At 51.3% G+C, this 12,045-nt stretch overlaps 1 protein-coding gene across 1 annotated transcript in view; it reads left to right on the forward strand.

Moving 5' to 3' along the window:
- The first annotated feature begins 1,706 nt into the window (after positions 1–1,706).
- The window catches only part of CYBA (cytochrome b-245 alpha chain), a 73,555-nt gene continuing 63,216 nt past the window's right edge, over positions 1,707–12,045 (forward strand). The window contains exon 1 of the mRNA XM_069635988.1: positions 1,707–1,914. Within this exon, the coding sequence (XP_069492089.1) occupies positions 1,857–1,914 (58 nt within the window). The 5' untranslated portion in view covers positions 1,707–1,856. The remainder of the gene's footprint in view (positions 1,915–12,045) is intronic.

Here is a 12,045-nt window from a genome sequence, read left to right on the forward strand (position 1 = left end):
CCAGAGTGGGAGAGTATCTTTGCCCCTAGACAGGATCCAGCAGCTTCAGTCACTTCTCGCCGGGGTTCTTCAGTGGCAATGGGTCCCGGCACATCTGTTACTTACTGTAAAAGGACACATGGCCTCCTGTGTTATTCTAGTCCCATGGGCCCGGCTTCATCTGCGCCCCCTGGTCTCCTATCTCCTGGCTCACTAGCTCCCTGTTTCTCAGGCTTACGAGGACCGGGTCCCGTTCTCCCTGGCCTCTTGTATGCCTTTTGTATGCCTTCCCTACTCTCCTCCGGTGGTTCAGCAGATCAGGCGGTGTGTCAGGATATGGTCCTCCAGGGGGCTTCCTTTTGGCCCCAGAGGGGCTGGTTCCCTTCTCTTCTGGAACTCCAGTGTCAGGATCCGTGGCTGATTCCAAAGTGGCTTTGCCCTCTACAAGCCAGGTTGGGGTGAGATGCCTGGAAGATTCAATGGGCATCCTGGAAACTACGAGGTCTCGGTTGACTGCTCAGGAGCTTTCGGGCCCAGTCATTGACTTCATACTTCGTGACAAGTGGTCATCTACTCTGAAAACATATAATCAGCACTGGGGGCATTTCCCACTTGGTGTGGCGGTCCAGGGTTCCCCGTTGTTCATGTGGGCTTCTTTCTGGGGTTCAGTTCCTTCAGGAGGGTTTCCACAAGGGGCTTGCAGTGTCCACTCTTTGCTCCCAGTGGGCTTCCATTCTGATCCTCAAAGGGGATTCAGAGGGCACTATGGACAGAGATGCCTTGCTGGGGAGGTTCCTTAAGGGTCTGGCTTTTTCTCATCCCTGTTGTTTTAAAGGTGTTCTTCCTTGGAACCAGACCCTGGTTTTGAGGCTCCTCCAGGGTCCTCCCTTTGAGCCTCTGGCTGACATCGACATACAGACACCTTACCCTCAAAACTGCCTTCTTGATCACTTCAGCGCATAGGTTCGGGGAAGTGGGAGCTTTGTTGTGTCGCTCCCCCTTTTTGCAAAACCTTCCGGATTCTATCATAGTGTAGGTGGATTGGACACGGAGCAAGCGCCACACTTGCAGACTGAATTTCACTAAATGTGTGCAGTGATTCTTTTGTTGTGAAAATAAAACTGCGGCCAAGTTTGCCATTTAAAAAAAAAAACGGTCTCATTCCAGCTAATTTTCTTAAAGGGAAAATAAAGGGAAACTGAAGAATGAGCAACATTTGGCTTATTGGCTATGGGTGCAAATGGACAAATGCAGGGGTTGTGATCCTGATTCACTTGCACGCAAGCCACGCCCTTAATGCAGAGCCATGTGCCACACGTATCTGCTTGCCGAAATTTTGCTATTGCTCAACGCTTTTTTACAGCGCAACAAAATGGCAGTAGAAAGCTCTACAATCTACATAGATGTTAGTACTGCCCTTGCTTCGTTACATAGCCGATGACAAGTGTCCTGGCTGGCTTTCATTTCCGTGTAGCCTTAATATGCTACCAAATAACAATCGTTTATGAAAGGAATGCCCAATAATGGAAACATGGTGTGTATCCATGATGTTGCCTGGTAACGCTTTTCCCCATCCCGATAACGCCGGAGAGAAGGAAATAGGTGAAGAAAATCCAAAATTGCAACAGGTGCTGTAGCAAGTAACATGAGGAAGAGGCGGTCAGAGTGTTCAGAAGGGAGGGGCAGAGACTGACTATCCAGTCAAGGGGCGGGCCTTGCGTCCGGGGCGCAGTAAAACTAAACACAGCCAGGCACAGTTCAGCAGCCGCACATCTGGAGTGAAGCAGCGCGGCACCTCCGCACGCTCCACAACAGAACATTTGGAAGTCCTCGGCTCCCAGCTCCCGGAACCGAGCCCCCCCCCCCCCCCCCGGACCATGGGGCAGATCGAGTGGGCGATGTGGGCCAACGAGCAGGCGCTGGCATCCGGGCTCAGTGAGTAGGACGAACAGAAAGCCAGCCGAGACCGGGCAGCTTTGAACTGAGCTGGATTTCTCAGTGGGGTGAACTGGGGAGGGAAGGCGCTGCCGGCGAGGGTTTCGGGTGTACCTGGCTCCCCGGGATTGTGAAGGTGGACGGCAGACGCTCCACACCCGTTTTGCGTACATTGGGTGAAGTTGTCGGGTTGTGAAAAGCGAATTCAGCAAGGCGGCGCTTGACGTGTTTATTTACTTCCATTGAAACGGCTCGTGCATTTTTTTATACATAAAATGCCACACAAAGTAACACTGTAGTTTTTGTTATCTGCGTAATGTAGCAACGATTTTAAATTGAATCAAACCCTTTCCCCCCCAAAGCAAGATCTCGTCACTTTGTGAAACTTGTGGTTTTCTAAAGCGTCATCGGCGCAAAAGTTCATCGGGCGAGCACTTCAAAAACCCGGCGCCACTTAACTTGCGGCGTCGGCTCGACCAAGCTTAACACAAAGCGACACGTTTGCCTTCCGTTTTGTCTAATCATTATAAGCTCAGGGGGTGTGCCAGGGTCTCTGTTCTAACGTTTTCTATAAACTGCCAGTGAGTAGGTAGGATGGAGGCAGGCAACGTCGTTGCGTTTCGCAGCGCGTTTGTCGGATGCGGTTGCAGCAAGGGGACCTGTGGCAATCCATTCTACTTGCATGTCGCGAGAGGGTGACCAGAAACCACCGAGGAGGAAGTGGGATGGGGAAATAGGCGCAGCGGCTGTTTGTGAGAGGCGGGGCACGCCCCCGCTGGTGTTCTGGTGCCATGGTACATTCCATTTGTTATGCTGCCCACCCCGAGCTCCCCGATTGAGGGAGGTGGTACCTCCTCATATTGCACACTGGAAGGCCTTCTTCATACCGAATAGCCTAGAGCTCTCGGTGTGTGATGGTTTAGCCATTCAAGTCTTGTTTAGCCAGTACGTTGCTCCATCTGTAATCAGAGTTCAAAGAAATGTTTTATTTTGTATTAAAACCAACCGGAAAGCAATGCATTTTTGGCACTAAATAATTATTGGTTTTTACCACTAAATGATTATGGAATTTACCATTGATAATAGAGGACATTGATCCTTTTAATGGGATGAGAGCATGTCACCTGAACACCAGATGTTGCAGGGGAAGGTGTTGCCGTTGAGTAATGTGCTAGAAAACATTCTCCAGAAAGGAGAGCTTTCGGGTTGTATTTAAATAATGGTGGGTTTTGAGTAGTGGGGAGCGAGGAGAGAGCGGAAACGAGATGGAGCACAGGGGGCTCGAGCGGTGGCAAAGAGGTGAGCCAAGGAGGATCGTAACGAGCGAGGAGGAGAGTACGGAGTGAGATGAGCAGATAGGTAGGATTGGGCAAGTCCATGGATAGTTTTGAAGATGATAAGGAGTTAATACTTAGCCCTTTGCTTCATAGTAATCCAGATGATCTGGTGATGGGCGGAGGAGGTAATGGGGAGGCGAGAAAGGGTGAAAAGTGTGCTGGCCGCAAAGTTGAGGACTTTGTCCACTAATGAAAAAGGATAGTTGGGAAGCCTGAGAGGAGACTGGCACAGCAGTCGTATAGAGGAAGCACTAAGGAGGAGATTAGCTGTTTAGCAGCATTGAGGGTAAGATGATGATGGATTTTTCTGATATTGAGGAGGTTGAGTCTGGCTGCAGAGCGAGAAGTTTTGTGACCGGTCGAAGATGAAACCAAGATTATGAACTGAAGCAAAGTAAGGAAGGAAGTCCGGACATAAGAAGAGGGGGAGAGAAAGAGATTGTCTGGGAAGTAGATAACCTAGAAGCAGGGGAGCAACCATTGTTGAAATGTAGGTGACGCACAGGGCCAGATGTTTGTAAGATTTGCAATGGTGCTGGAGCTTTACCAAGAAAGGGAGCAGCAGTGCTACACACACATCACCCTGCAGTATGACGCGACTGTACTTTTTGGCTGCAAAAGCCTTCCACAATGTCTGGGTGCCAGTGTGGATGTGATTGTGTTGCAACAACACACATGCGATTAATTTCCAATCTTCCAATATGCTATGGTAACTACTTTTTTAAAGCACATGATTTGCCCAAAGGCATCTTGGTGCTAATGAAAGCGAGAGAGATGAAAAAGTGTTGCCGCAAACTCAGACTAAAGAGCCCCTTTATATGCTTCCTGTTTGGCCCCAGTTCGCAAGATCCTGGGGGAAGGCTCCGGTATTTTGTGGGCCAGTACGGCAAAGCATTGTGCACCTAATCATGGCTTTTTAACTAGGGGAACAATCAAGGAGCAGCCTAACGAGGAGTGTAATACCCCCTTTGGTTTTTATGTTTGAAACTACTGGCAAGCAAAGGGTGTGTAGTGGCATGTATCACTTTGTGTACCAGGCGCATAGATATGTGTATAACTCTTTCCTGTGCAGGAAGCCAGTATAGGGACGAGGAGGGATATGTTCTGTTATACCGCATTTGGTCTGTGGTCTGCACCACCTGCACTTTGTCCAACCATTAGTCATATTGTTCTGGTCACGCTTTCCTATTCCACTAAGAGCCGAGCTGCTGTATTCTGTATTTTTCATAGGCGACGTATCAGTTTTGGTCTCAAGGCCGGGTTAGACACTGTTGCAAAATCCAGTCTAGCAGATATGGTGGCTTTCACGGGCATGAGTTGGTGCGAAAAAGTAAATAAAAAGGTTAACGCACGTTTTAGTTTTTTAATTGAAAAATCCCAGTTCTTTACCAGTAGCGACACTTGAGGGCGCGCGACTTAGATTTGAATGTACAGGATACCCACATTTCTTACCACAAGTGAGGTAGAGGGACATGAGCCAAGTTTATTGGGCCAGAAAAGGTGGTTTAAGGGGCTAAGTGTACCATTGACCATCATTGCCTCCATTTGGGCATGTGTTTATTTTGAAACCGTTATTGTCCATCCAATGGTTAACGGAGAACAGGCAGTCTTTACATTTCTGAGAAGAAAGGCATGCCACGCCAGGGGCATTATGGGAGTGGCTATGGTGGTGTGCACCCCTCTTCCACTGAGGCCTGGCTTTTCTGGGGGTTAACTGCGTAAACTATCCTTCACTACCCCCACTTTTCCTTAGCTGCAGATACTGTACCATATTTATGCATGAGAGTGATTGTAGGCCCAAAGGGGTTCTAGAGTCAACTTGCCAGATCATATATTTGCAAGTCTATTTTGGGAATTATGGCCCCCGTTGAGTGTCTAGATTGGAGGGGCCCAGTTCCACGAGGAGCAAGCGAGGAAGTAATGCCTGCTCTTTGCATTATTGTACTTGCACTGGATGCTTATTCCATTATAAATGCCGAACCACAGGTAAACCGAATGCAACGAAAATCCGGATGGGGTGGGCTTCTCATACGTGACATCAGAAAATTTGAGCTGTTGGCGGTATTTACAGGTCATGGTGCAGAGCACAATTCAAATGGTGGATTGTGCAAAGCAATTTGATAACCCAAAAGATCGAGCTGTTGCCCATATGAGGAGCGACTGGTGCACGCTGCACTGCTAATTCCTTGGCATTGTTTTGTATTATGGTGCTTGCAATTTTGCTCTCGGACTGACATTCGCAGATGAAATGGGAACACTGAAGACTTCTCTAAACTCCACAGGGCTGCATTATCACATGGTCTATCATTGTGTAATATTAGTAAAACTGAAGGTTGATAGCTGGAAGGTTTCCGATGCATCATTACCACTGGCATTGCTCTGGGCGACCCTCCAGTCCATTCTTTTTCTCCCTGTCATGCCATTACAGAAGGGTAAAGACTATGATATGATTTATAAAGCGCCTATACACAATGTGTTTCAAAGCGCTTCAAGGCAAGGGGGGAACAAGAGGAAAATACAGTCTTACAGGCCATGAACAGTAATAATAATATTAATTTGGCATTTATATAGCGCTACGGATCCTGAGGTATCTGAACGCTGCTTATCATTACCCACAGTGTGTTGTGCTCATTTATCGGCCTTGGAAGGATGAAATTATCGGCCTTGGAAGGATGAAAGGCTGAGTTTGGCCCTGCCAGGACTGCGTTAGCAGGCTCTGCACAGATGTCAAAGCAAGCTCTCTACTCGCTGTGCCACTTGACCAGCTAAGTAAGGATGTGAAATTAACTATCGTACTCGGCCTGACGACATTTCAGATAGTGCTAGAGGAATCGGGCTTGCTCCCACGCAGCCAAGCAGGCGTAGTTCTGCCTGGACTGTTAGGTTACATCCCTTCTCCACGAGACTAAAATATGCAGTGCTGGATCAATGTAACCCTTTTTTTTGCCTCGCAAATAAAACGAACCGCTAAAAGAAATTAATTCCCCTTTTTTGTTTCACAAATTAATCTGGCTGTTTTAGGGGCGTGGCTTTACAAATGCAGACGGCCCACCAGTTTTAGCAACATGAACATTAGCAGTTTTCATGGAGGATTGTAATTTATCATGCAAAAGTATCATTTAAGGTCACCTGGCCCTCATGACTCATTTGCCATTAATTGCTGTCTACTGGGCAGCCCTTAACTGGAAATTAATGCTGCAAATTACAGACTGGCGGAAAGGCCACTGAGCTCACAGCAGGAAGCTTTGATAGGGAATCCCGGTCAGGACACCTGAGGCCCACACCCAACTAGACAGAGGAATAAGGAAGAGGTGCACAGGTTGTGGGGAAACCACAGTGCACCATAAATTAAGGGTGACAGATCCTTCTTACACCGCCTGGTGTTGGCACTTAGGCTTTGAAGACAGGGCTGGCTCAACACCTCATGATTAAGACACAACCATCTTGTATCTCTGCCACAGTCTGGGTTGTTCGTCGATACATACAACAGTTAGTTTTATGTGCACAATATTCATACTCAAGCTGTGTGCAGTTAATCTGTGTCCTTCCAAAGCACTCTGATAGCTTGTGATATTTGCCCTTTGGTATGCCTCTGCGCGCGTAGTCTAGCGGCTATGTTGGAGACTATTGAAGCAGGAGATTGAGCTCTGTAATGCTTGTGGCCCAGTTGGTTCACATCCCCTCCGGCTCTACGCTGTGTTCTACCGGCTCATGTTGAGTAACCGTCCTAGTCTCAAATGTAAAATAAAGGCTACAATGCTCTCAGCCAACAGGTGTTTCATGCTGTTGCAGTGCTTTGTCAAGCAGGTTTATTATTCAAGGAGCACTTCAGTCAAATCTTAAGTAAATCATTTTTAATTAGTAGATAACCTGTCCATGCATAAACTCTCACGTTATTGTGGTTCGGGACGGATCCGTGCTTGTGCAGGCACTCCAATGTGTGCATTTAAGTGTGGACATTGCCTATTTTGGAGGCACCCCACTTTGAGAGAGGGGCAGACTATTCGGACGTAGCCTGGGAACCCTTCAAGTCACCCAGTGGCTACTCGCACAAAGGCAGAACCTTCAGGCCTTTTGCCAAACCCCTGCTCCTCCTGCCGCCATGGGCCCTATGCATATGGCCCGTGGCTGCCTTGAGCTCGGCTAGGCCTCTGTAAAGTAGCTTCCTCACCCACCATCTAGCCTTTGAAACGTGAGTCGTTTTCCCCAGATCGGGTTCTGAAATAACATTGTTCTCTTAAAGCATTTGTAAAGCATAACCGCTATCATTTACACTTCTTTTTGGCACTGACTGGCAGATTGCCATACATGCCCCTTTTATTTGGGAAATACTAGTTCAGTCCCGTTTTTAACTGTACATTCTGGGACTAAACCAGGCTTGGACTAATATCTCCCGAATGGAACGGGGCATGTTGCCCTGCGTGCATCGTGGTGGTCAGTCATAATCCCGAAAAAAAAAATCTCGAATAAAAAAAGCTGAAAAAAAAAATATCGAATTTTCATATATATTTTTTTGGCTATAGTATTTTAATTAAAATAAGTAAAAAAAAAGGGGGGGTTGGGGGTAACCCCCCATTTCGAACAAAAAACGTCATTAAAAAAATGCGATATTTTTTTTTTCGGCCTTTTTTATTCGAGATTTTTTTATTCGGGATTATGACTATAAACCGTGCATCGTACATGCCGAGGCTCACCTCAGATGCTGCTGTTGCTTTCTTTTCATTCTTTGCATGCACTGACTTCCTGAGTCTGCCTTCTACCTCTATCGGGCAAGACAGCAGATTGGCTACTCAGAAGCTTACAGGCCGATTCATGGAATCAACGTGCGCCGAAAAAACGGCGCACGCGTGCGAAAACGTGCGATTCGCAGTGAAATAGCGAAAATCGCAATGCAAGTGCGATTATCGCACAGAAAACATCGCACATCTATTCATGGAAGTCCGTGCACGCGCAAAATGTGGGATGTGCACTGAAAAAGTGCGCGGCGCACGCTGGCGCACAGGTCATCAAACGCCGTGCGATAAGACCACAGCGAATTCGCACATAGCGCGGCGCACATAACAAAAGTAGGCGTAACACGGGGCGTCACACGCAGAATGGGGAACAACTCGTGAAAATGTGGGCGTCACGGGGGAAGTACAGGAGGCAAGTGCGCAGAACGCCCACACGCTCGCCTACAACACATATTCATGGAATCGAATAGGGAAAAACAGCGCACGGCCAAAGACGCGCACAGGCCCATACATGTCCGCCACACGAAAGCAGGCGGCAGCGTCCCTGCGCAGGAAAAAAATGTGCGCCAAAGTCCTACACGCGCGAGAAGGCCCACACGCGAACGGGCCTGGGGGAGCGTGTGCGTGTATTTCAGGGGTGCGTGTGAAGTTCCACACGCGATTGGCCTGGGCGCGTGTATTTCAGGGGTGCGCGAGAAGTTTCTCACACGCGATTGGCCTGGGCGCGTGTATTTCAGGGGCTTGCGGGTGTTTTCACACGCGATCGGCCTGGGGGAGCGGGGTATGTGTATTCCAGGGGCTCGCGGGTGTTTACACACGCGATCGGGCCTGGGGGAGCGTGTGCGTGTATTTCAGGGGTGCGCGTGAAGTTCCACACGCGATTGGGCTGCGTGCGAGTATTTCAGGGGCTCGCGGGTGTTTTTACACGCGATCGGGCCTGGGGGAGAGGGGTACGTGTATTCCAGGGGCTCGCGGGTGTTCACACACACGATCGGGCCTGGGGGAGCGTGTGCGTGTATTCCAGGGGTGCACGTGAAGTTTTTCACGCGATCAGGCCTGGGGGGAGCAGGGTACCACTCACCGTCTGCCTTGCGTGTAGAAGAACGCGTAGCCAACACCCGCTGTGAAGTAATAGCGTGTGAACCCCAACGGATGGAAAACACACGCACCGCACGAAAAGCACGTACAGAGCAGTGTAAAGGCACGCGGGATCTCCAAGCCCTGCCAGGGCAACGCCCGTGCGCGAAACGCCACAGACGCGCTTACGCTGTAAGGGCCTTTGGTCCAATGAAATCGCGTACGCGTGCTGACGCGCTTACACGCTAAGGCCCTTTCCTCGAATCTCACGCTGACGTGCAGGATTTTCACGTGCCAAATCACTCCGTATCAAGCTGGCCACGCGAAAACACACGGAAGACCACGCTCCTGCCCAGAAGGCCGAATCACTGCCCCCCAGTGCCCCGAGCAGCCTCCCACGTGCCATCTGCTGCTGCCTGCCTGCCTGCCTGCTGCCACCGTGCCCTGCCATTTGGTGCCTGCACATCAGCCATCTGCAGGGGTCCAGTTGCTGTGTCCACCCCTGCTGGAACAGAAGACTCCCGACTCGGATAACATCGCTCCACAGCCCAGCCCCAGGACCCAGTTGCCCACCCACTCCTGCCCCTGGGGTTGCCATGTCGGGCACATCAACATCTGACACCAGTGGCAACCTCCGGCCAGAGGGGCACCAGCTTCACTGCCACCGAAGTTGGTGTCCTGGTGGAGCAAGTCCTGGGGCAGTATGATACCCTCTTCGGATCGTCCCGCGCCAACAAGGAAGGACGGGAGAGGATCTGGGCCGACTGTGTGGTTGCCATCAACGCGGAGGGGGTGGCAACCCGCACCATCCAGAAGGTCAAGAAGCGCTGGGAGGACTTGAGGTTCAGGACCCTCATAAAGGCCCGGCGCCTCGTGGAGGGGGGCTGGGGCCGCATGAGTTCCATCCAGATGAGGGTCTTGGAACGCGTACACCCAGCGCTCCACGCCCAGGTCCTTGAGAGGGAGACCCGTCTGGAGTTGAGCGGTAAGTGGCCAAGCATTGCTGTGTGAGACATGGCATGTTGCAGTGTGCTGGTTGTCTGATACTTGCCTGCATGTGTGACATAGGCCATGTACGCATGTATGTGTGCAGGGACATCATGGTAATGCATGTGCGACCAGTAATGTGTGAACCGCACGGTTGTTGCATGTGTTTAAATGCGACATGGGGAGCCCTATGCAGATTGCACACATGAGAGCATGGCAGTCTCTGTTCCTGGACATGGGTGGGGGTGAGGGATGAGTGCTGATGCCAGGTACATATATGGTATCCATGTCTGTGTGCCTGACCTGCGTGTCTGTGACTTGTGAATGCCATGGATGCATGACACATGTCTGTGACAATTTACAGATTCACTGATGCAGCCTAGTCATCCTTGTATGCACTGTGATTGGGGTGTACGGGGCCAGATGGATGTGACTGAGGTGAAGTGTGTGCATGTGATAGGCATGACCCATGATGCATGTGAGTACCATTACATTGTATGATTCGAGAGTCCATTGGACATGTATGGAAATGTCCATGGCATGCACCATGACTGTCACTGTGTGTGTTTTGCCTGGACTGATACATGTGTTGTGGAGTGACATGATGGAAGTGTACTTTGACAGTGGCACTCATCTGCTATTGCTTCCTGTCTAGGGGACCAGTGTACAGTACCCTGATGCTTGTGTTCTATGTCTCCCTCTACGCAGCGGCTAGTGAAGAAGAGGGTGGAGACGGCGCTGTGGAGCAAGGCGGCAGGGAAGCCCCCACGGCTGCAGCGGAAGGGGTGGGTGAGCCCCCACAGGGGCCTGCTACGGCAGTAGACGGTGAGGAGCCATCCAGGTTGGTGGTTTCCACAGAGGAGGAGGAGGCCGCCACTGAGGCGCACATGGGGCCTGGTGGGGGCATCCCTGCTGTTGCAAGTGGTGCAGTCCAGGGGCAGGGGCAGGAGGCAGCACAGGTCACCGTGGAGGGGCCTGTGCATGTCGCTGTCCCTGACCCTGTGGGTGCACCACCATGCACCAGCAGGGATGCCCCGTCCCAGGCCCGTCCGCAGGTAGAGGGGATGTCCATGTCATCTGACTCCCCTCCACCTGCGGACGAGGGGACCCCCGGCCGTATGGAGAAGGTCCTGATTGGGGTCGCGATGCGCACGGCTGTGATTCGTGATGCCGTGCGTGCTTCCCAGGAGGAGCACGCACGTCATCACGAAGAGCACCGTGCCGACGTGGCCCAATTGGGATCGTCCATGTTCGGGGGTTTCCTGCATGTGTCGGCCAATCTGGCGGCCCTCTCCTCCTCTGTGGAGACTATACGCCAGTCGTTCTCCTTGCCGTCTTCCGGCCCAGATGCCACCAGGGCCCCCTGTGGACCTGCCCTGACCAATGCAGCCAGCTCGGTGGGGATCCCATCCATGCCACAGTCGGGAGTCAGAGGTCCAGCAGGGGTGGACACCACAGCAACTGGACCCCAGCAGATGGAGGATGTGACGGCATCATCGGGCAGGGCACGTGCACGACGGCGTCGGTGGTTTCCATCAGCCTGGATGCCGTCGTGCTGGCACAGGCAGTTGCGTCGGAGGCAGCAGCAGGCTCAACGTGGGAGGCATCATTGCTCGGGGCCATCAACATCAGGGGTGCAGGCATCGGCCGGAGGGCAGGAGAACCCTGGAATGGGAGTGGCTTCCGTGTGGGAGCGGTTGTGCCAGCAGATAGGTGCGGAGCGGCAGCAGGCAGAGGAGGAACGGCTCACAATGGTCAGGGCGGAGGACTCCATGCGGAGGGCGGCTGAGTGCCTCGAGGGTCTTCGCAGGGAGTTGGAGCTGGACACTGCATTATCCCTGTGGGACCTCGGGGCCAGGGAACATGCCCGCCTCCAAGCCATTGACCAGGAGTACGATGATGCCCTGGCCCATGACAACAACCAGTGAGCCGTCGGACTAGCCCGCTGCCTTTGTATATAGTTATATAGTTAGTGTTAGGTTTCCTTTAATTTTTTT

The sequence above is a fragment of the Ambystoma mexicanum genome, chromosome 1q (genome assembly GCF_040938575.1).
Source record: "Ambystoma mexicanum isolate Mex_15411 chromosome 1q, UKY_AmexF1_1, whole genome shotgun sequence".
NCBI classification, from domain to species: Eukaryota; Metazoa; Chordata; class Amphibia; order Caudata; family Ambystomatidae; genus Ambystoma; species Ambystoma mexicanum.